At 46.4% G+C, this 24,456-nt stretch overlaps 1 protein-coding gene across 1 annotated transcript in view; it reads right to left on the bottom strand.

Moving 5' to 3' along the window:
• MRPL13 (mitochondrial ribosomal protein L13) overlaps positions 1–24,456 on the bottom strand; it is a 39,532-nt gene that overhangs the window by 14,855 nt on the left and 221 nt on the right. The window contains exons 2-5 of the mRNA XM_069959836.1: positions 21,538–21,661; positions 9,332–9,425; positions 6,214–6,274; positions 1,843–1,929 (exon numbers count right to left, since the gene is read on the bottom strand). Coding sequence (XP_069815937.1) covers positions 1,843–1,929; positions 6,214–6,274; positions 9,332–9,425; positions 21,538–21,661 — 366 coding nt within the window. The remainder of the gene's footprint in view (positions 1–1,842; positions 1,930–6,213; positions 6,275–9,331; positions 9,426–21,537; positions 21,662–24,456) is intronic.

The raw sequence follows: 24,456 nt of genomic DNA, 5'->3' as shown, positions 1-24,456 counted from the left end.
CAGAGGAAGCAGTGTTACACTCACCTAGTAGAGTTGTGCTAGGTTATAGGCACAACTCTATATCAGGCTTATAGGGTAGGGACACCGCAGCTCCTGCCGGGGTACGTCCAAGGGAGTCGTACAGTCAGAAGAGATGTATCAGCCGCAACAGGCTTTTTAGGACCATGGGGGGTCCCGGCTTGAGTAGGGCGCAGATGTCCAATAACCACAGATTGAGGCGGTTATATCATGGAAGGGGGTTTATTAAAATCACGACGCGTTTCGGCCGCCAAATATAAGGTGGCCTTTCTCAAGTAGTCACTGCTTGAGAAAGGCCACCTTATATTTGGCGGCCGAAACGCGTCGTGATTTTAATAAACCCCCTTCCATGATATAACCGCCTCAATCTGTGGTTATTGGACATCTGCGCCCTACTCAAGCCGGGACCCCCCATGGTCCTAAAAAGCCTGTTGCGGCTGATACATCACTACTCCCATAAAGCTCTATAAAGCATGTACTACTACTCCCATAAGGCTGGGTTCACACTACGTATATTTCAGTCAGTATTGTGGTCCTCATATTGCAACCAAAACCAGGAGTGGATTAAAAACACAGAAAGGATCTGTACATAAAGCTGTATGAGGATGGACTACTACTACTCCCATAAATCTGTATGGAGGATGGAATACTACTCCCATAAAGCTGTATGGAGCATGTTCTACTACTACTCCCAATAAAGCTGTATGGAGCATGTACTACTACTACTCCCATAAAGCTGTATGGAGCATGTTCTACTACTACTCCCATAAAGCTGTATGGAGCATGTACTACTACTACTCCCATAAAGCTGTATGGAGGATGGACTACTACTCTCATAAAGCTGTATGGAGGATGGACTACTACTCTCCTAAAGCTGTATGGAGGATGGACTACTACTCTCATAAAGCTGTATGGAGCATGTACTAAGACTAGTCCCATAAAGCTGTATGAGGATGGACTACTACTAACATAAAGCTGTATGGAGCATGTACTAAGACTACTCCCATAAAGCTGTATGAGGATGGACTACTACTAACATAAAGCTGTATGAAGCATGTACTAAGACTACTCCCATAAAGCTGTATGGAGGATGGACTACTACTCTCATAAAGCTGTATGGAGCATGTACTAAGACTACTCCCATAAAGCTGTATGGAGCATGTACTAAGACTACTCCCATAAAGCTGTATGGAGCATGTACTAAGGCTTCTCCCATAAAGCTGTATGGAGCATGTACTAAGACTACTCCCATAAAGCTGTATGAGGATGGACTACTACTAACATAAAGCTGTATGGAGCATATACTAAGACTACGCCCAAAAAGCTGTATGGAGCATGTACTAAGACTACTCCCATAAAGCTGTATGAGGATGGACTACTACTCTCATAAAGCTGTATGGAGGATGGACTACTACTCTCATAAAGCTGTATGGAGCATGTACTAAGACTACTCCCATAAAGCTGTATGAGGATGGACTACTACTCCCATAAAGCTGTATGGAGGATGGACTACTACTCCCATAAAGCTGTATGGAGGATGGACTACTACTCCCATAAAGCTGTATGGAGGATGGACTACTACTCTCATAAAGCTGTATGAGGATGGACTACTACTAACATAAAGCTGTATGGAGCATGTACTAAGACTACTCCCATAAAGCTGTATGAGGATGGACTACTACTATTTTTTTTAAATAATCCTGAACTCTTGCAGTTTTCATTCTTACCATTAGGCCTAATACTTCCTGGCCGCCCAATAAAAATGCACCAAAAAATTCAAAACATTACTGTGAGAAAATAGAAACAGATGACAGACTCCCTCACCTCTTCAGCAAATAAATGCAGCCTCTTCATCATGGTTCTCCTGAGAAGGTTTTTCGGCAACATCCCGTACACGGCCAGTCTAACAATCTGAGAGAGAGAAAGACGTGTGGTCAGCAATGCGGCATCTCAGGACACAACCCAACACGGACCCCCTGTAAGGATCCCAGCGCTCCCTACGCCTCTATATAACACATGGACACTGCGCTTTACATTAGTCATCCGATAGACTGGCAGCTACATTATCCCCTATCCACAGGAATAACTTTGTCATATAAGAATACTCCTTTAAGACCTAAAAGCGTGGCTTGTGGCTCTTTAGGGTCCGAGTAAAAACCCTTATATATATTCGGAAAATGACCCAAACTCGGTCACTAGGTGGTCATTAAAGTAAATTGGATCGCTATGTGAGCAGCCCATTTTGAAAGCTCCTACACAAACCTGTGTGTCTCCATGGTAACAGACTACAAACAATCCCTGTCATGTAGTCTGATACTACAGACAATCTCCTCTGTCTGCCCCCAGCTTCTTGCCAACCTACCAAATAAATGTTACCAAGGACTGAGGACGTTTAAAGGATTCAGGATCAGATTACACACAGGTCCGCCTGGTAGCTGTAAACATAAAACGGTAGGTCCAAAGTTTTTTTTTTATTGTAAGTGCACTGGGGCAACAAAAAAAGATGGCAGGGGCGGATACAACCTTTTCTATGTCCTACAAGAGAGGCTATAGGTATATGATAAATCCTATGACCAGTGGTGCCCCAGCCTCACAGAAAGGTTACAGCGCGCCCCGAAGGGAGGAATGTGATCCCGTCCTGACAGATTATACGGCCCGCTCACTGTGTACATGGAGCTCCGGATAACAGTAGTGGAATTTCCCCTTAGGCAGTGGATTGCCTTTCATACCCCGTACAGATAAGCCCCTAAGAAAGAACAACCCTCTCGGCTCTGGGGGTCCCGGTCTGTCCGTACATTACACAGATGACCAGAGCTGCAACCCCCTCACCTCCAGGATGGGTGGGGGTCCTGACCAGTCACAAGGTGGTATATCCTAATAATACACCATCTCATACTCAATCTCCTATCACTTCTCTTTACCATCACCTCATAGTGTTGCTTTACATTTTTTCCATAGCTGCATATACATTTTCCATTATAGCCTGAAATGTGCTCAGCGCCTTCAGACGACTTTATTTTACTAGCTTCTGCAAAATGAAGACTCATTCTCCCTCCGTCTACTCCTGTCTGAGCCAAGGTTACTTAAAGTGTGCTTAAATTGTATGCAATCCTGGATAATATCTATGGCTGCAGTATACAGCTGCGGCTCTAGCCCAATAGCATCTTGGATATTGGCCTAGTCCTAAGACAAGCTCGCCCATGGGCACATCATTCCCATGGCAGACAGAGACAAGCGGACAATGATGATGCTGTAAGAGCTAACACCGGAACGTTAAACCTTACTGCCATCTACTGGTTATAATATATAAGTGCAGGGTGAAGGCAGACGGTATACAAAGGTGGAGGGATGTCAGAATTATTGATATGTTCTGTTTGTGCGATCACATCCAGGCGGAGAGAACATGCAGACACCAGGCAGATGTTGCAGAGGTTGTGAACTGAGGCCTATATGAATCTGGGAGATGCTTACCACCCCTGCTTAAAAAACGGCAACTCCAATCATCCCTGATCTACAATAAGGCAAAATTTAGGAAGAACTGTATGATATCTTGTAGGGGGTGTGCTAGGGACAACCAGGAATAGATGTGGATTCGGGCCGGCGGAATTTCCACCATGTGGATCCATTTTTATTAAACTCATCTTTTAAAGGGGAATTCACCTCAAACATAACATTTAATATGTTGCTGCCCATGGTGAAACTAACAATTCCTTCCATACTAGTTATTATCTATTCAGTCTCCTTCTCCCAGTTCTGAGCTGCAGCTTTCTGCTGAAGACACAAAAATCTGTGTGTGAGTTTTTCTCTCCGTCTCCTCCTCCTCCCCCTCCCAGCTGATGTAAACAAGACCCTGGCAGGCTTTATCTGCAACACTGTAATGCTGGGAGGGTTAAATTGAGGTCAAGTTGTGATTAAGCCTCCCTGCATCACAAAGTTGCTAAAAGGGACTTGTTTACATCAGCTGTGTCAAAAGGGAGGGGGGAAAAGGAGGAGACAAAGAAATGCACACACACTGATATTTGTGTCTTCAGCAGAAAGCAGCAGCTCAGAACTGGGGGAAGGAGACTGAATAGATAATAAGTATGGAAAGAATTGTTAGTCTCACCATGGCCAGCAACATAGTAATATTTGATCGGCATATCCCTTTAAGGGGAAACCCTGAGAATATAGCTCATCACTTTTGCACTGGATAGGTGATAAGTAACTGTTAATGGTCCCAACCCTGGGACCACCACAGATCATGAGACTGGGGGGTGCTTTGCGTCCCCTTGTGAATGCAGCAGTGGTTGAACATGGACTTGCTATGGGCTGAACACTGTACTTTCCATCTTTGACAGTCCCATAGAGTATAATGAGTAAATGGAGGAGCAGTGTTCATGCCTAACCGCAATTCCACCCATGGGGACAAGAGAGCTCTGATCCAATATAAGATCTATGATATAAGATCAGCACAAAGCTGATGAAAAGTACCAGTAAACAGGCCCATGCAGAACTACTACCACCCTCATCCTCCCTACAGGTGGTCCGGGGAGCTCCGGCTCAGGAGGCTGAATAAAGAAGACACATACTCGTGAGTTAATCCCATTAGGAGTCCTAAGCAGCAGGTGAAATCCTAACACTGAAGATCCCCCCTCCCATCTCCTCTCTTTACATTTCTCCCTCTGGCAAAAAAAAAAAAAAAAAAGAAGAAGAAAAATATTACTATCTCTAAATGATTTATGCAGCGAGTGGATGTAACCCGAGGGGAGAAGAGAGAACCGGAGGATTAGGACTGACAGGTCACATCTCTCTTATGATGAGATGGGCACAAGCTGAATATCCACTTGTCCCGTCATGATGGGGAGGTGATGGGGTTAAGAGTGTGGCATGTTGTCAATTTGTAGCCAAGATATTTAAAGGGGAAAAAAAATTCTAAAATGAAGTGGCACCTGTCATGGGATAGAGCCCTTGATATTGCAATATATGTGCAGTGAGTGTGGGGGGACTTTCACTAGTCTGAACGCACCTTTGAAGTGTATCTATCATTTAAACAAACGTCTTGACATATCATAGCGACATGTCAGGATTGTATAGGTGGGGGTCCGGGTGCCGAGACCCCCACAATCACTAGAATGAAGGGGCAGAAGCGCCCAGCAGTATGCACTCTGCTCCTTCATCTCCACTCTCAATGCTTAAGTAGCAGTGAATGGAATTATAATGGAGCCCTATGAAACTTCTAGCAATCGTGTCTACTGGAAGTTCCATTATATTCCAATGGAGGCTCCATTATAATTCTGTCTACTGCTACTTTACAAGTGAGAGCCGAGATGAAGAGGCTGAGCAAACGCAGATAAGTGCGTCTACCCATTTGTTCTAGTGATTGGCGGGGGTTTCGGCACCCAGACCCCCATGGATACAACCCTCTGACACATGGTTATAACACGTCAGAAGGTTGTTTAAAGTGTCACTGTCTTTTAATTTTTATTATTTTTTTTTTTTTTTGCAGAAATCAATAGTACAGGCGATTTTAAGAAACTTTGTAATTGGGTTTATTAGCTGAAAAATGCATTTTTATCATGAAAAAGCAGTTTGAAGCTCTCCGCCCTGTCTTCATTGTTCTCTACGGAGAGGGAAGGAAGATGAGGCACCAAAACAGAACAACAAAGAGTTAACTTACAGCTACATCACCGGGCTATCTCCTCTGAAGTCAGCACTGACCTCTCTGAGCTCTGAATAGCAGCTTTCACACAGGCCCCACTGTGTAATCCTTTCTTCTCTGCTGGTGACTAATCTCCCCCCTCCCCCCTCCATAAGTTACACAGGACCCGACTGATGTAAAAGAGTTTAGATTTCCTGATAATGAGCAGTGAATGAGAGAAAGAGGGGGGGGGGCTGGGGAAAGGCTTTTTGAATGCAGATAATGGAATATTTGCCTAATAAACCAGTTTCTTAAAATCACCTGGACTATTGATTTCTGCAAAAAAAAACCAAAAAACAACAGTGACACTTTAAATAATAAGCACCCTTTAAGGATACAGTACATTGTTAAGCAGAAGCGACCCCCTCACTGTGATGTACTATTACAGCATGATGCAGGAAGGGGTTACTAAGATGACAGCATCACAAACAGCCAAGGCGGAGTATTTTTCTGTAATCTGTGTCCATTGTAACTCGTGCTAAAGCCTGGGGTGTGCGGTGCCTATAGGGAGCACTCACAGCGGTGGGATCCTTCCGGTGCAGAGCAGCTGCTGTGACTTGTCTGAAGCCTCCAGGATACCTGGAAAGAACAAGAGAAAATAATGGTCAGTAATTCCCTCGAAAACTTTGATCAACTCGGGTAACATTCGAGGACTAAAATATCATTATAGAGAAGACGTCTGTACAGGTGTTACTCCACTAGGGAGACACGGCTGACAATCGTGTGATCCTCCAAAGTGATGGTTGTCAGAGGGTGCGGCCCTCCAGGTAAGGACAGGTTACTATATCGGAGGCTGTGTGGAGGCAATGTCTAATAGCTGCCCCAATGCTGCCAATGTTTTTGGGGTCACAACATGCCTCTGCCCCCCCTTGTCTTGTAGGGTATACGCCTGAGATGGACAGACGGAGGAAGTGCTGGGGTCGGTAGAACAGGGGGGCCCTTCTCTGCTCTCCAGGTCACCCCTATAAATTACAGACAGCATGCTGAAAACTAGCCGGCCCCAGTAACGCTGTACAGCGCTGGTCTTCAATGTGCAGCCGCTCCACCAACGGAGGAAAGACAACACAGATGTGACACAGCCTGATCCTCCATTACTGGTAATATGGAGCAGTATGGTAACATACCGGCCATTTCTTCTTATGTTCCTCAAGAGCTCTGTACACTTACAAGGAAGCGATCGTCTGATTCTCACATACAAATCTGCTGTTAGTTTTCCTTTAAAATCATAAGAAATAACAAAATGGCTGCAGGTTGCTAGAAGTACAGTCCAGTACTGAATGCTCCCTATTTTCGACATGACTTCCTGCTCTGTCCATCCTCCTCTCTGACATCTCTTCCTGCTCTGTCCATCCTCCTCTCTGACATTGCTTCCTGCTCTGTCCTTCCTGTGCTCTGACATCTCTTCCTGCTCTGTCCATCCTCCTCTCTGACATCTCTTCCTGCTCTGTCCATCCTCCTCTCCGACATCCCTTCCTGCTCTGTCCATCCTCCTCTCTGACATCCCTTCCTGCTCTGTCCTTCCTCTGCTCTGACATCGCCTTCTGCTCTGTCCTTCCTCCTCTCTGACATCTCTTCCTGCTCTGTACATCCTCCTCTCTGACATAGCCTTCTGCTCTGTCCTTCCTCCTCTCTGACATCTCTTCCTGCTCTGTCCATCCTCCTCTCTGACATCTCTTCCTGCTCTGTCCATTCTCCTCTCTGACATCCCTTCCTGCTCTGTCAATCCTCCTCTCTGACATCCCTTCCTGCTCTGTCCATCCTCCTCTCTGACATCCCTTCCTGCTCTGTCCATCCTCCTCCCTGACATCCCTTCCTGCTCTGTCCATCCTCCTCCCTGACATCCCTTCCTGCTCTGTACATCCTCCTCTCTGACATCGCCTTCTGCTCTGTCCATCCTCCTCCCTGACATCTCTTCCTGCTCTGTCCATCCTCCTCCCTGACATCTCTTCCTGCTCTGTACATCCTCCTCCCTGACATCCGTTCCTGCTCTGTACATCCTCCTCTCTGACATCCCTTCCTGCTTTGGTCATCCTCCTCTCTGACATCTCTTCATGCTTTGGTCATCCTCCTCTCTGACATCCCTTCCTGCTCTGTACATCCTCCTCCATGACATCACGTCCTGCTCTGTCCATCCTCCTCTCTGACATCACTTCCTGCTCTGTACATCCTCCTCTCTGACATCCCTTCCTGCTTTGGTCATCCTCCTCTCTGACATCTCTTCATGCTTTGGTCATCCTCCTCCCTGACATCCCTTCCTGCTCTGTACATCCTCCTCCATGACATCACGTCCTGCTCTGTCCATCCTCCTCTCTGACATCACTTCCTGCTCTGTACATCCTCCTCTCTGACATCCCTTCCTGCTCTGTCCATCCTCCTCTCTGACATCCCTTCCTGCTCTGTACATCCTCCTCTCTGACATCTCTTCCTGCTCTGTCCATCCTTCTCCCTGACATCCCTTCCTGCTCTGTACATCCTCCTCTCTGACATCTCTTCCTGCTCTGTCCATCCTCCTCTCTGACATCCCTTCCTGCTCTGTACATCCTCCTCTCGGACATCCCTTCCTGCTCTGTCCATCCTCCTCCCTGACATCCCTTCCTGCTCTGTCCATCCTCCTCCCTGACATCCCTTCCTGCTCTGTACATCCTCCTCTCTGACATCTCTTCCTGCTCTGTACATCCTCCTCTCTGACATCTCTTCCTGCTCTGTCCATCCTCCTCCCTGACATCCCTTCCTGCTCTGTCCATCCTCCTCTCTGACATCCCTTCCTGCTTTGGTCATCCTCCTCTCTGACATCTCTTCCTGCTCTGTACATCCTCCTCTCTGACATCTCTTCCTGCTCTGTACATCCTTCTCTCTGACATCCCTTCCTGCTCTGTCCATCCTCCTCTCTGACATCGCCTTCTGCTCTGTCCATCCTCCTCCCTGACATCTCTTCCTGCTCTGTACATCCTCCTCCCTGACATCCTTTCCTGCTCTGTACATCCTCCTCTCTGACATCCCTTCCTGCTTTGGTCATCCTCCTCTCTGACATCTCTTCATGCTTTGGTCATCCTCCTCTCTGACATCCCTTCCTGCTCTGTACATCCTCCTCCATGACATCACGTCCTGCTCTGTCCATCCTCCTCTCTGACATCACTTCCTGCTCTGTCCATCCTCCTCTCTGACATCCCTTCCTGCTCTGTCCATCCTCCTCCCTGACATCCCTTCCTGCTCTGTACATCCTCCTCTCTGACATCTCTTCCTGCTCTGTCCATCCTCCTCTCTGACATCCCTTCCTGCTCTGTCCATCCTCCTCTCTGACATCACTTCCTGCTCTTTCCATCCTCCTCTCTGACATCACTTCCTGCTCTGTCCATCCTCCTCTCTGACATCACTTCCTGCTCTGTCCATCCTCCTCTCTGACATCACTTAAGCTCCTTCCTCTCTTCTATTGACCAGAAATAAGAAATATTAACCTGTAATGGAATTGAGGGCTCTTACTGTTACCAGCATTATGTGCAGAGTGCATGGTGGTACCATAGATACAGCAGGTTAAACAAACAGCTGTAGAGGAGGAAGTGATGTCAAAAGTGCAGCCCTGTAACCTGCAAGGGTAGATTTTATGTAATTGTCTATAGACTCTCACCACTCACTTACCCCGTATGTGAAGAATAAACCTTCTGTTCCCATTTATTTCCAGAGAAGGCGATGTGCCGGGTGTTCTTCACCACTATATGGTCTCCGCAGTCACCTACACAGATCAAGAAGATTGATGATATAAGGAGTCCAGCTACTCACACCACTCTAAACATTACATATAAAAATAATATTTAGCTACAAGGTGGTAATTGTGTGAACCGAGCCATGAAAGGGTATAAAACATTCACATCAATTAATGTCAACACTGAGGCATAAGGAACCTAAAGTGTAAGACCTCAATAATGGCAAAAGTCTGTGTGTCTCCATGGTTACAGACTACAAACAATCCCTGTGTAGTCTGATCCTGCAGATTAAACAGATTATCCAAGTAGAAAAGCTTAGCTACTTTCTTCCATTTACAGCGCCACTCTTATCCCCAGTTTGACTGTGGTATTGCAGCTCAGTCTCATTGAAGTAAAGTAAGCTGAGTTGTAGTACCCCAAGTAACCACAGACTCCAGGGAAAAAAGTGCAGGGCATGACATTTACTTACTAGTATAGTGCCATCTGGTCTTTAGAGAGTATAACAATGTCCACCTACTAAGCTTAGTGCTGGAGGACACACATGCTCAGTCACTATCCCTGCCCACCAACTGAGCTGAGAGCTGGAGGACACACATGCTCAGTCACCCTCCCTGTCCACCTGATGAGCTGAGTGCTGGAGGACACACATGCTCAGTCACCCTCCCTGCCCACCTGATGAGCTGAGTGCTGTAGGACACACATGCTCAGTCACCATTCCTGCCCACCAACTGAGCTGGGTGCTGGAGGACACACATGCTCAGTCACCCTCCCTGTCCACCTGATGAGCTGAGTGCTGGAGGACACACATGCTCAGTCACCATTCCTGCCCACCAACTGAGCTGGGTGCTGGAGGACACACATGCTCAGTCACCTTCCCTGTCCGCCTGATGAGCTGAGTGCTGAAGGACACACATGCTCAGTCACCCTTCCTGTCCGCCTGATGAGCTGAGTGCTGGAAGACACACATGCTCAGTCACTCTTTCTGTCCACCAACTGAGCTGAGTGCTGGAGGACACACATGCTCAGTCACCCTCCATGTCCACCTTCTGAGCTTGGTTCTGGAGGACACACATGCTCTGTTCTTTCTCCCAGAAGAGAGACCTGCACCACAGACCACCTTCTATGATGTCCACATGTCCTTGTTGTCCTTTAGGACATGAGTCAGGACTGCTGCCCAGATGGATTGTCCGCTTTGCTGTATACATGGATGCATTGGATAGTAAATCTCTTGCCTCTACATGGGGTTAACATCTCCGCCTGACTCCTGTCCTGTCCCCGGTATGTTAGGAATGGAGATTGTATCATCCAGCTCTGGGTTGTATCTGCACTCTGTGTACTCTGTAAATCTGTCACTCACAGTGTTTTACATAAGACACGATTATGTCTATAGACACGACCGGGCCCCGGGCTCCTAGGACTCTTATCACATTGTTTTGTTGGTGCTGACATGAACTTTCATGGTGTAATTCAATGAATGCGTCTTCAGTTTCGTGACCGCAGTGCAGGTGATCCATCTTATAGCAAGAGACTTGTTAATGGAAGATAGGGACTGGTCGCCGCCATGGTTTCCTCTTAGAGGAATGACACACGACTGACGGATATGAATGGTCTGTACATACCAGGCATTGGTTATTGGAAGCTTCCTTAGTCTAGGTTCACACTGCGTTTTCAGCATCCGTTTAACGCATCCGTTTTTTGCAAAAAACGCATGAAAAACGGATTGCAAAAAACGGATTCATTTGTGTGCATCCGTTTTTCCATTGACTTCCATTATAAAAAAAAACGGATCCGTTTTTTTTGACGGACCAAAAAACGTTGCTGACCCTATTTTTCTGGACGTTAAAAAAAACGGATCCGTTAAACGGATGCTGAAAACGCAGTGTGAACCTAGCCTTACCTTACTCTGACCTCACGGGAGAAATGTCACTGTGGCCTCAGATCTACACACACTTGGCTTATCCTACTAATGCGAGAGAAAATCATCTTCTACATACTCACGTCACATTATATTGGTTACTATCTACTCTCAATGTCAACTTAGATGGAAGTTGGTCAGGAGAGAAACATCAGAGAACAAGCACCCTGCAGCCATTGCTGGAGTAACACAAGCTGGTCTGGGGTATGTTCTCTGGGCCACTCATCCATGTGGGGGAAGGAAGGATCGGGAATGTGAAAATCCACCATGCCTGATCCTTCTCTTCCCATATGCAGTAGATGGTCGGTCCACCATGTCCAATCCTTCTTTCCCCATACACATTAGATGGTCTGTCCACTATGTCCAATCCTTCACTCACCATACCCATTAGAAAGTCGGTCCTTCTCTCCCCATACACATTACATGGTTGGTCCACCATACTTGATCCTTCTCTCCCAATACACATTAGATGGTCTGTCCACCATACTCGATCCTTCTCTCCCCATACACATTAGATGGACAGCCCACCATGCCTGATCCTTCTCTTCCCATACAAATTAGATGGTCTTTCCACCATACTCGATCCTTCTCTCCCCATACACATTAGATGGTCTGTCCACCATGCCTGACACTTCTCTCCCCATACACATTAGATGGTCAGCCCAACATGCCTGATCCTTCTCTCACCATATCCATTAGACAGTCAGCCCTTCTCTCCCCATACACATTAGATGGTCAGTGCAACAAGCCTGATCCTTCTCTCCCTATACACATTACATGGTTGGTCCACCATGTCCAATCCTTCTCTCACAATACCCATTAGACAGTCGGTCCACAATGCTTGATCGTTCTCTCCCATACACATTAGATGGTCAGCCCGCCATGCTCGTTCCTTCTCTCCCCATACACATAAGATGTTCAGCCCGCCATGCACGTTCCTTCTCTCCTCATATGCAGTAGATGGTCAGCCCACCAGGCCTGATACTTCTCTCCCCATACATATTAAATGGTCAGCCCCCCATGCCTGATACTTCTCTCCCCATACACATTAGATGGTCAGGCCCCCATGCCTGATACTTCTCTCCCCATACATATTAAATGGTCAGCCCCCCATGCCTGATACTTCTCTCCCCATACACATTAGATGGTCAGCCCCCCATGCCTGATACTTCTCTCCCATACCCACTAGCTGGTTGGTCCCCCATGCCTGATCCTTCTCTCCCCATACACATTAGATGGGTCAGCCCCCCATGCCTGATACTTCTCTCCCATACCCACTAGCTGGTTGGTCCCCCATGCCTGATCCTTCTCTCCCCATACACATTAGATGGTCTGTCCACCACGCATGTTCGCTCTCTCCCCATACACATTAGATGGTCAGCCCACCATGCCTGATACTTCTCTCTCCATACACATTAGATGGTCTGTTCACCACGCATGTTCGTTCTCTCCCCATACACATTAGATGGTCTGTCCACCATGCATGTTCCTTCTCTCCCCATACACATTAGATGGTCTGTCCACCATGCATGTTCCTTCTCTCCCCATACACATTAGATGGTCTGTCGACCATGCATGTTCCTTCTCTCCCCATACACATTAGATGGTCAGTCCACCATGCCTCATACTTCTCTCCCATTACCCATTAGCTGGTTGGACCCCCATGCCTGATCCTTTTCTCACCATACACATTAGATGGTCATCCCACCATGCCTGATACTTCTCTCCCCATACACATTAGATGGTCATCCCACCATGCCTGATACTTCTCTCCCCATACACATTAGATGGTCTGTCCACCATGCACATTCCTTCTCTTCCCATACACATTAGATGGTCTGTCCACCATGCCTGATCCTTCTCTCACAATACACATTAGATGGTCATCCCACCATGCCTGATCCTTCTCTCACAATACACATTAGATGGTCATCCCACCATGCCTTATCCTTCTCTCACAATACACATTAGATGGTCATCCCACCATGCCTGATACTTCTCTCCCCATACACATTAGATGGTCTGTCCACCATGCCTGATCCTTCTCTCACAATACACATTAGATGGTCATCCCACCATGCCTGATACTTGTGTCCCCATACACATTAGATGGTCTGTCCACCGTGCACGTTCCTTCTCTCCCCATACACATTAGATGGTCTGTCCACCATGCATGTTCCTTCTCTCCCCATACACATTAGATGGTCTGTCCACCGTGCACGTTCCTTCTCTCCCCATACACATTAGATGGTCATCCCACCATGCCTGATACTTGTGTCCCCATACACATTAGATGGTCTTTCCACCATGCATGTTCCTTCTCTCCCCATACACATTAAATGGTCTTTCCACCATACTCGATCTTTCTCTCCCCATACACATTAGATGGTCTGTCCACCATGCACGTTCCTTCTCTCCCCATACACATTAGATGGTCTGTCCACCGTGCACGTTCCTTCTCTCCCCATACACATTAGATGGTCTGTCCACCATGCACGTTCCTTCTCTCCCCATACACATTAGATGGTCTTTCCACCATACTCGATCCTTCTCTCCCCATACACATTAGATGGTCTGTCCACCATGCCTGATACTTCTCTCCCCATACACATTAGATGGTCTGTCCACCATGCTTGATCATTCTCCCACCATTCTCTCACGATACACATGGTCGATCATGGAAATATTGTTCACGCCGAAGGGAGAGCTGGAATCAGATAGGTAGCGATGGGTTCTCCTTTTCTTTCCCAGTGTCCCTCGTATTATATTCTATATAAGCAATATGGCTTCCTAGTAAAATAACCTTCTATACATGTTCCTACTGGTATACAGCCCAGTCTGTACACCGACAGAGGATATAGCACTGTAAATAGATAGTCTTTTTCCCTACACTCCCCAAAAGACTTCATAACTTTTAGCAGCTGTCGCTCAGGTATTCAGATATGACAGGAGGTCATCTGGTGCACAAGTCTGGACACCTTCTATAGACCACGTCAGAGCCGATAGCCAAGAGACACGCATGATGAAATATATTACCACTGTGTTAGGAGGATGATTCACGTCCGCAGTCTTTCATCCTGTGGTTACCCACCCCAATGTATACATGACCACATGGGATGTGAGGGATGAGGAACGATGACATCGGCCCTTTTATCCACCCATCCCCCCTGTCATCGGCTCGGCGTTCCTCTGCACGGGTTACGGATGGTGATTTACGGCCATCTGATTTACACTTGACAGAACTAGAAGGTTTCTTGTAGACAGGAAAGAGACGACTGGTCTCCGGCAGGTATGAGTACACAAGGTTGGACGGAGATCACCACTGGAAGGGTTTTCACGACTTGGTGAAATAGGGATCGAATATCATAATCTATAAGAATGTAATGTATTCACTGTTTACAAGGCTCATCTCAATATGGCAACTGATAATACGTTAAAAGTACTGGCTAGATCGCTAGTGTCAAACTCGTGGCCCTCCATCAGTGGCAAAAGTACGATTCCCATCATGCCTGGACTGCCAAAGAGAAAGCTTTGGCTGTCCATGCATGAGAATTGTATTTTGGGACAGCTAGAGGGCTGAAGGTTTGACCAGAGAGTCCAATGCCCTCCACTGGACTCTACATGAGGCCATACAAACCTAATACATGCATCAATGTGGTGTGAACAGTGCCAGGAGATGGATGTGCATCGTGCACTAGGAATTGATCGCATTTATTGCTGCAAACAGCAACGCCTGCAGCTACTTATGGTCCGTTTACACAAAGCGATAATTCGCTCAATCGTTTAACGATTTTGAAGCAACAATTTGGTTTTTATAATGATCAGCGTTTAGATGAATAAATCGTTAGAAAAATCATTATTGCGATCGTTTTTAAGATCGCTTAAGCCCATCTCACACATAGGGTGAATCTTTGAAAGACTGCTTACACGAAGCGATCTGCAAATTTTTTGCGAACGACCAACGACGATTTGAGAACTTGTTGAAAGATCACGATGAACGATTTCTCGCTCGTCGCTTGATCGTTCGCTGTGTTTACACAAGCTGATTATCGCTCAAATGCCATTGTTATCGATAAAATTCGAACAATAATCGTTCCTTGTAAAAGCACCATTAGGGTCCTGTTACACGGAGCGATTTGTAACAATTAACGATCGCAAACGAGATTGTTTATCGTTAACCTGAAATCGTTCACCATATTACACAGAACGATAATCGTTAGTTACACTTGTTACTATGATCGTTATTGTAATCGTTACTATGATCGTCTATTTCATCTGATCCCAGCAAAACAAAAAACAATGTGCAATTACACTGAACGATTAGTGAAAAAATGTGGAACTTGAGCGAACGACTGTGGAATTATAGCGAACCAGTAATGATAATTTTAGGTTCAGATCTAAATCAACTAACAACGACATACGAACAATTTTTCGATCGTTGCCTGCAATTACACAGAACGATTATAGTTTAAATTCGAACGATATAAGGATTTTTCGCACGATAATCGTCCCGTGTAATATGGCCCTTAGGCTGTGTTCACATCTGCATTGTGGCTTCAGCCATGACCTTTTCCACTCAAGTGGGAGCAAGATGGTTCCCAGTGTCCTAAAATCTATTGACTTCTTTTATAATTCAGAGTGATATATAGATGCCCGCCCATCCAGACGTCCACAAGTGAAAGATAATGTGATCCATAGGCCAGGCCGTCTTCTTCTTAGCTCCAGTTCTGATGCTCACCTGGTGGACATGGGTCGGCACTGGTGCTCTGGATGGTCCTATACACAGCATTTTGGTTGCTCCTAACCATTACACACTGGGAAGACCCCCCCAAGACAAGTTCTGGAGATTATGATCTTTTCCCTCCTCCATCAGTGGTTTTATTGTTATGGCTGTAAGTCCTTACTATCCCTATGGACCCAAGACGTCTTATGAGGATTCCTCAGTATTCACCACGTCTACTGGCTGAGGTGCCCGTTGGCTGGCAGGTGCTTTCTGTCACTCTGAACAATGATTGATGGTAAGTATGTGCCCCCTCCCGTGTTAGGGAGCAGGTATGTAGACTAGATGACTATTGGTGGAGATGAAGAACAGGTGAGCAGGCTATTTAAAAAAAAAAAATGATTTGCATGCAGCTATGTGACTGGGGGGCGAATGGCGTCTGTCCAGAAACGATGAGGAGTCTGTCAGGTAAAAAGGCAGCGGTCCTCCCTATAGAGGCCAGGTGGGAGCGGCGGCAGCTCGAGGAGGCATTGCTAACATCTCCTGTGTGTTCTTACATGTCCCACACCAAGTCCACAGCCTCCTCTCTGCAAAGTATGTGTAGCTCGCTCACATTCCTCAGCGAACCTAAGGCGGCATTGACACTGAGTGCGATGGGGATGACGGCTAACATGGTGTGACCGTCCCGCTAACAGCGAGGCATCGGTGCTTTATACCTCACTGGCAGTGATGAAACCTATACACCAGCTTATGTGGATAGGGACTTCGCTGGCCACTTTATTAGGTACACCTGTCCAACTGCACGTTACCACTTAATTTCTAATCAGCCAATCACATGGCGGCAACTCAGTGAATTTAGGCATGTAGACATGGTCAAGACAATCTCCTGCAGTTCAAACCGAGTAGGAGTATCAGTATGGGGAAGAAAGATGATTTGAGTGCCTTTGAACGTGGCATGGTTGTTGGTGCCAGAAGGGCTGGTCTGAGTATTTCAGAAACTGCTGATCTACTGGGATTTTCACGCACAACCATCTCTAGGGTTTACAGAGAATGGTCCGAAAAAGAAAAAACATCCAGTGAGCGGCAGTTCTGTGGGCGGAAATGCCTTGTTGATGCCAGAGGTCAGAGGAGAATGGGCAGACTGGTTCCAGCTGATAGAAAGGCAACAGTGACTCAAATAGCCAACCGTTACAACCAAGGTAGGCAGAAGAGCATCTCTGAACGCACAGTACGGCCAACTTTGAGGCAGATGGGCTACAGCAGCAGAAGACCACACCGGGTGCCACTCCTTTCAGCTAAGAACAGGAAACTGAGGCTACAATTTGCACAAGCTCATCGAAATTGGACAGTAGAAGATTGGAAAAACGTTGCCTGGTCTGATGAGTCTCGATTTCTGCTGCGACATTCGGATGGTAGGGTCAGAATTTGGCATCAACAACATGAAAGCATGGATCCATCCTGCCTTGTATCAATGGTTCAGGCTGGTGGTGGTGGTGTCATGGTGTGGGGAATATTTTCTTGGCACTCTTTGGGCCCCTTGGTACCAATTGAGCATCGTTGCAACGCCACAGCCTACCTGAGTATTGTTGGTTACCATGTCCATCCCTTTATGACCACAATGTACCCAACATCTGATGGCTACTTTCAGCAGGATAATGTGCCATGTCATAAAGCTAGAATCATCTCAGACTGGTTTCTTGAACATGACAATGAGTTCACTGTACTCCAATGGCCTCCACAGTCACCAGATCTCAATCCAATAGAGCATCTTTGGGATGTGGTGGAACGGGAGATTCGCATCATGGATGTACAGCCGACAAATCTGTGGCAACTGTGTGATGCCATCATGTCAATATGGACCAAAATCTCTGAGGAAGCTTCCAGCACCTTGTTGTATCTATGCCACGAAGAATTGAGGCAGTTCTGAAGGCAAAAGGGGGTCCAACCCGTTACTAGCATGGTGTACCTAATAAAGTGGCCGGTGAATGTGTGTATATGTATATATATATATATATATATATATATATATATATATATATATATATATACACATATATACACACACACATACATATACAGAGAGAGAGAGAGAGAGAAAGAAAGGAGGGTAAAGCATAGGAATGGTCGGACATCGCCGGGGACATATACATAATCATGTTTGATAAATCTCCCCCATGTTCGATAAATCTCCCCCAATATATACATAGTATACATGCCTTGCGGACCCTTAAAAATACTTGTCTGAGGGTCTACTCACCAGTCGTGGTTTTGAGTGCAGCTCTTGCTGCAAATCAATGATGTGTGAACAGACCCTAATACAGCACCACATACAGGTCAAGGGTTTGGTGACTAATGCAAAGAACCTGAAGTCATGATAACGTACAGAGATAATGGCTCTGGTGGAACAATGCCCATCCTGATGCTTTGTCTGGAGAATTTTTCAAGATAAGGTTTCTTCCAAAAATAGCGCCACCCCCGTCCTAAGGTTGTGTGTGTAATTACACCTCTGCTCCATTCTCTTCAGGGGAATTGAGCTGCAATACCACACACAAACTGAGGACAGGAGAGGTGCTGTTTCTGGAACAAAGCAGCTGTGTTTTTCAACTTTGATAAGGTGTCATTCATTTATCTGTAGCAAAACAACAACAACCCCCATCATGCCCTAATAACCAAATCTGAGGATGCATTGGGGTCCACTGATGCAAAGTGTGTTAAGACCTTTGGTTACACATTGAGTTTCGTCCCCATCTATGGAACCGGCTCCGCACTTTATTACAGATGCTGCATTAGTCTACAGTAAGCTACAAGTGGTGTACTGACATATACACAAGTGCTGAATGAAAGCTTTTGTTATCCTATAGCGCCACCTACTGTTAATAACTGGTATTACAAATACAGTGAATTTGTATCACCTGCAAAGGTATTTCTGACTACACAGTGTCCCATAAATGTAGGCATCTGGCTCTTCGCACGTGTACACTTCCTCCGGCCGTTAACTTGCAATTTCTTCTATATACATTGACAACACAATGTTGTTAACCCCTTAAATGCCTAACAATATTAGTTTAGACTCTCCTCACCGCTCGTGTTTCTAGAACGGGTATCAGTAAAAGAAACACCTGACACAGATGTGAACACAGTCTTAGAGGCCTATTAGACCAAGCGATATTTCATCTCACCATAATACATGAATGAAAGTCTTTAGTTACAATAGTAATCTTGATCGTTTATACACTATAGTATACGAATGACCATAATAACAAATGAACGATGTGTACAGTCACCAAATGATTTGGGTAGGATTAACGATGATTTTATGGTCGGCTCAGAAGGTGCTATCAATAACGTACGAACGGATTTTTGTAATCTGATCATTGCCTGAATACACATGGAAAGGTTACAATATATTATTATAAGTTATCATCAATTTTATCATTAAAGGTGGCAGAATATATCAACATGCACCTACCTCCCTGGCTCCAGCACAGGGGTCCACTGTCCTCTGCGACGGTTCCCAGACCCCGGGCGATTTCTGGTCTGAGCGGGGTCCTGGGTCGTGACGTGTCAGGACTCCGCTACAGCTTCTGACTGGCTAAGCAGGCCTGACATGTCACAACCTGGGTGCCCGCTCAGACCAGGAATCGGCCAGGGGACTGGGAACCAGAGCAGAGGACAGCGGACCCCAGTGCTGGAGTTGGGGAGATAGGTGCATGTTGTTATGTTCAGCCACCTTATCCCCAGCTCTTTTGAAAAAGAAAAAAAAAAAAAAGTCAGAGCCCGGACTTCTCCTTTAAATTCCAACGATTTTTTGCACAATAATCTTTCTGTGTAATAGGGCCCTTAGAGGTGTTGAAGTGAAGTGCGTGGATTCACAGAAAGCCCATATAAAGTCTATAAATCTGTATGGTGCTAGCACGGCTCTCCAGGCTGAGAATGTTGCCCGTTTGTTTAAACAATTGTTGGGGGGGGTCAGCACCTGCACCCCACTCCTCATATGTCACTATGACATGTCAGAAGATAGAGGAACCCTTTAAATATCTATCTAAATATATATCTTAACATCTGACAAACTTTCCTTAAATAATATGTGCTCTTTATAAAAAAAAATGAAGATTGAACACAAATTACTGTTATTGGCAAACCTGTCATCACTCTCATGCTGCCTAAACCCCAAGTCATCAGGATGGTCTGTCTGCCCTTTTGGCTTTGACTTTTCTGATACCCAAACAGGGGGGGGGGGATCTAAAGGTCAAGGCTGGTGGGGTAAGTAGAAGCCGCCAGGGACCGCCCTGATGACTTGTGGTGAGTCAAATGTCACTACACTGACAGGGAAGCATGGCGTGTGCAGATAACACTGCAACCACCCTGACATACAACCTGCTGAACTGTGTGCCAGACAGGTCATAACATCAATCCGTCATTATTTGTACCACAGACCGTGCTTCCCCATCCATGTGGTGACCTGTGACCTCTGTACAGCCTGTGCCTGGTCCTCCTCCACCCCCAACCACCACCACGCAGCAACCAGGATCCTCTGCCCCGCCTGTAAGCCTGTTGATTCTTCTCTCTCCTCTGTCTATCTCCTTGATTTATCTATCTCTCGTCCTATCGTCTCTCCTATTTATCATATCTATCTATTATCTATCTCTCGTCCTATCTCCTATCTATCATATCTATCTATCTATCTAATATCTATCTATCAACTATCTATCTGTCTCCTATCTATCTATCTATCTATCTATCTATTATCTATCTCTCGTCCTATCTATCTCCTATCTATCATATCTATCTATCTATCTATCTAATATCTATCTATCAACTATCTATCTGTCTCCTATCTATCTATCTATCTAATCTATCTATCTATCTATCTATCATATCTATCATATCTATCTATCTATCTATCTATCTATCTATCAACTATCTATCTGTCTCCTATCTATCTATCTCCTATCTATCATATCTATCTATCTATTATCTATCTCTCGTCCTATCTCCTATCTATCATCTATCTATCTATCATATATCTATCTATAAAATGTGAATAAAATCTAAAGTCTAAATTGGGAAAAAATTTAGGCCATATCACGCCCAGCCCTAGTTCAGTGTCAAGGTGCAATTATACTGCCTCTCCCCAACATGGAGGATTGTACTAACATTTGGTCAGGCTGAGGACCTATGTCCCCTCATAAGTCGAGCCCCTGTCACATCTACAACGTTTGCTCTTTTTTGAGTCACTGGGAAGCATCCTGCTATAACCTGAGCAGTGATAGACCACCCTGGTATTACCCTATACTCACAACTGAGTGGGCGACGTATCAGGGTGGTTTGGTGATCTCCTCACTAGGAGGCAGCCCTTCATTCCTACGAGGGATATTTGGCTATTCCTGTGTTTTGAGACTTGTGAATCAGGCTCCGCTGACCCCCTTTTTTTGCATATAACCTGAGCAGTAACCCGGCCCTGACCAGGATCTGTCCTTCCATATAATCTTCTCTATATACTCACTCAGTGCATGATACATGGGCTTATGGAGCCCTTGCAGGTGCTGCGCACATATGGCGGCTATCTTCCCCGGCGGCTGCATATTGGCATCAATGATGTACCACATCCTGGAGAATGTCGCCCATTGCTGATCAAGAAAAACAAACAAAAAAATTAGATATATAAAAGACATACACAAGACGACCATTATTAACATGGTGCTGTAATTGCAGATTTTTTTTTTAGTTGTCCATCACTCTCACAGAGGCGGCACTGTCATAGGGAAAAGGGAAACAACGGCCATCACTGATGGTAGTCACTGTCACAGAGGCACTGTCATAGGGAAACCATGGTCATCACTCTCACAGAGGCACTGTCATAGGGAACCATAGTCATCACTCTCATAGAGGCACTGTTATAGGGAAACCATGGCCATCATTCTCACAGAGGCACTGTCATAGGGAAACCATGGCCATCACTCTCACAGAGGCACCGTCATAGGGAAACCATGGTCATCACTCTCACAGAGGCACTGTCATGGTGGAAAGATGGTAGTCACTGTCATAGGGGGAACATGACCATCATTCTCACAGAGGCACTGTCATTGGGAAACCATGGCCATCACTCTCACAGAGGCACCGTCATAGGGAAACCATGGTCATCACTCTCACAGAGGCACTGTCATGGTGGAAAGATGGTAGTCACTGTCATAGGGGGAACATGACCATCATTCTCACAGAGGCACTGTCATTGGGAAACCATGGCCATCACTCTCACAGAGGCACTGTCATAGGGGGACCATGGTCATCAACCTCACAGAGGCAATGTCATAGGGGGACCATGGTCATCACTCTCACAGAGGCACTGTCATAGGGGGACCATGGTCATCACTCTCACAGAGGCAATGTCATAGGGGGACCATGGTCATCACTCTCACAGAGGCACTGTCATAGGGGGACCATGGTCATCACTCTCACAGAGGCAATGTCATAGGGGGACCATGGTCATCACTCTCACAGAGGCACTGTCATTGGGAAACCATGGCCATCACTCTCACAGAGGTACTGTCATTGGGAAACCATGGCCATCACTCTCACAGAGGCACTGTTATAGGGGGACCATGGTCATCACTCTCACAGAGGCACTGTCATTGGGAAACCATGGCCATCACTCTCACAGAGGCACTGTCATTGGGAAACCATGGCCATCACTCTCACAGAGGCACTGTCATAGGGGGACCATGGTCATCACTCTCACAGGGGCACTGTCATGGTGGAAAGATGGTAGTCACTGTCACAGAGGCACTGTCATAGGGGAACCATGGTCATCACTCTCACAGAGGCACTGTCATAGGGAAACCATAGTCATCACTGTCACAGAGGCACTGTCATTGGGAAACCATGGCCATCACTCTCACAGAGGCACTGTCATTGGGAAACCATGGCCATCACTCTCACAGAGGCACTGTCATTGGGAAACCATGGCCATCACTCTCACAGAGGTACTGTCATTGGGAAACCATGGCTATCACTCTCACAGAGGCACTGTCATAGGGGGACCATGGTCATCACTCTCACAGAGGTACTGTCATTGGGAAACCATGGCCATCACTTTCACAGAGGCACTGTCATAGGGGGACCATGGTCATCACTCTCACAGAGGCACTGTCATTGGGAAACCATGGTCATCACTCTCACAGAGGCACTATCATTGGGAAACCATAGCCATCACTCTCACAGAGGCACTGTCATAGGGGGACCATGGTCATCACTTTCACAGGGGCACTGTCATGGTGGAAAGATGGTAGTCACTGTCACAGAGGCACTGTCATTGGGAAACCATGGCCATCACTCTCACAGAGGCACTGTCATAGGGAACCATAGTCATCACTCTCACAGAGGCACTGTCATAGGGAAAACATGGTCATCACTCTCACAGAGGCACTGTCATTGGGAAACCATGGCCATCACTCTCACAGAGGCACTGTCATAGGGGGACCATGGTCATCACTCTCACAGAGGCACTGTCATAGGGAAATGAAGGTAGTCACTGTCACAGAGGTACTGTCATAGGGAACCATGGTCATCACTGTCACAGAGGCACTATCATAGGGAACCATGCTCATCACTGTCACAGAGGCACTGTCATAGGGAAACCATGGGATCACTCTCATAGAGGCACTGTCATACGGAAACCATGACCATCACTCTCACAGAGGCACTGTCATAGGGAAATGAAGGTAGTCACTGTCACAGAGGTACTGTCATAGGGAACCATGGTCATCACTGTCACAGAGGCACTATCATAGGGAACCATGCTCATCACTGTCACAGAGGCACTATCATAGGGAACCATGCTCATCACTGTCACAGAGGCACTATCATAGGGAACCATGCTCATCACTGTCAGAGGAACTGTCATAGGGGAACCATGGTCATCATTGTCACAGAGGCACTGTCATAGCGGACCACAAGTAATCGCTGTCTTGAGGAAGCAATGCTAACCTAGCTGTCAATTTTTATTGGGGGAAGGAGGGGGAGTTGCCACAGTTGTATCAAGGCTGTTGGGGAACCAAGACTGTCACTTTTATGGGGGCACCATAGCCATTAAGGTTATGGGGGCATCACTGTTATGGATACTCAATAACAGTTATTATTATGGGGGCGTCACTGTTATGGAGGCTCAATAACAGTTATTATGGGGGCATCACAGCCAAAAAGTTTAGGGGGCACCGCCATGGAGCTAACAGGGGTGCTACTGTTATGGAGGCTCTGTGGTATTCACCATTATGGGGTAACAAAGGCCGTCACTGTTTTAGTGGCCCAGTCATGGTGTCAGGGGCACCACAGCCATGTATAGGCCCCATAGAAGTCAGTGTGGGCACAGCTGCTGTATGACTGCTGTACACCACACTGTACCGGGAGCTCAGACCTCATGTGCTGG

The sequence above is a fragment of the Dendropsophus ebraccatus genome, chromosome 2 (assembly GCF_027789765.1).
Source record: "Dendropsophus ebraccatus isolate aDenEbr1 chromosome 2, aDenEbr1.pat, whole genome shotgun sequence".
Classification (NCBI taxonomy): domain Eukaryota; kingdom Metazoa; phylum Chordata; class Amphibia; order Anura; family Hylidae; genus Dendropsophus; species Dendropsophus ebraccatus.
This window is presented reverse-complemented; position numbering and strand designations above follow the sequence as displayed.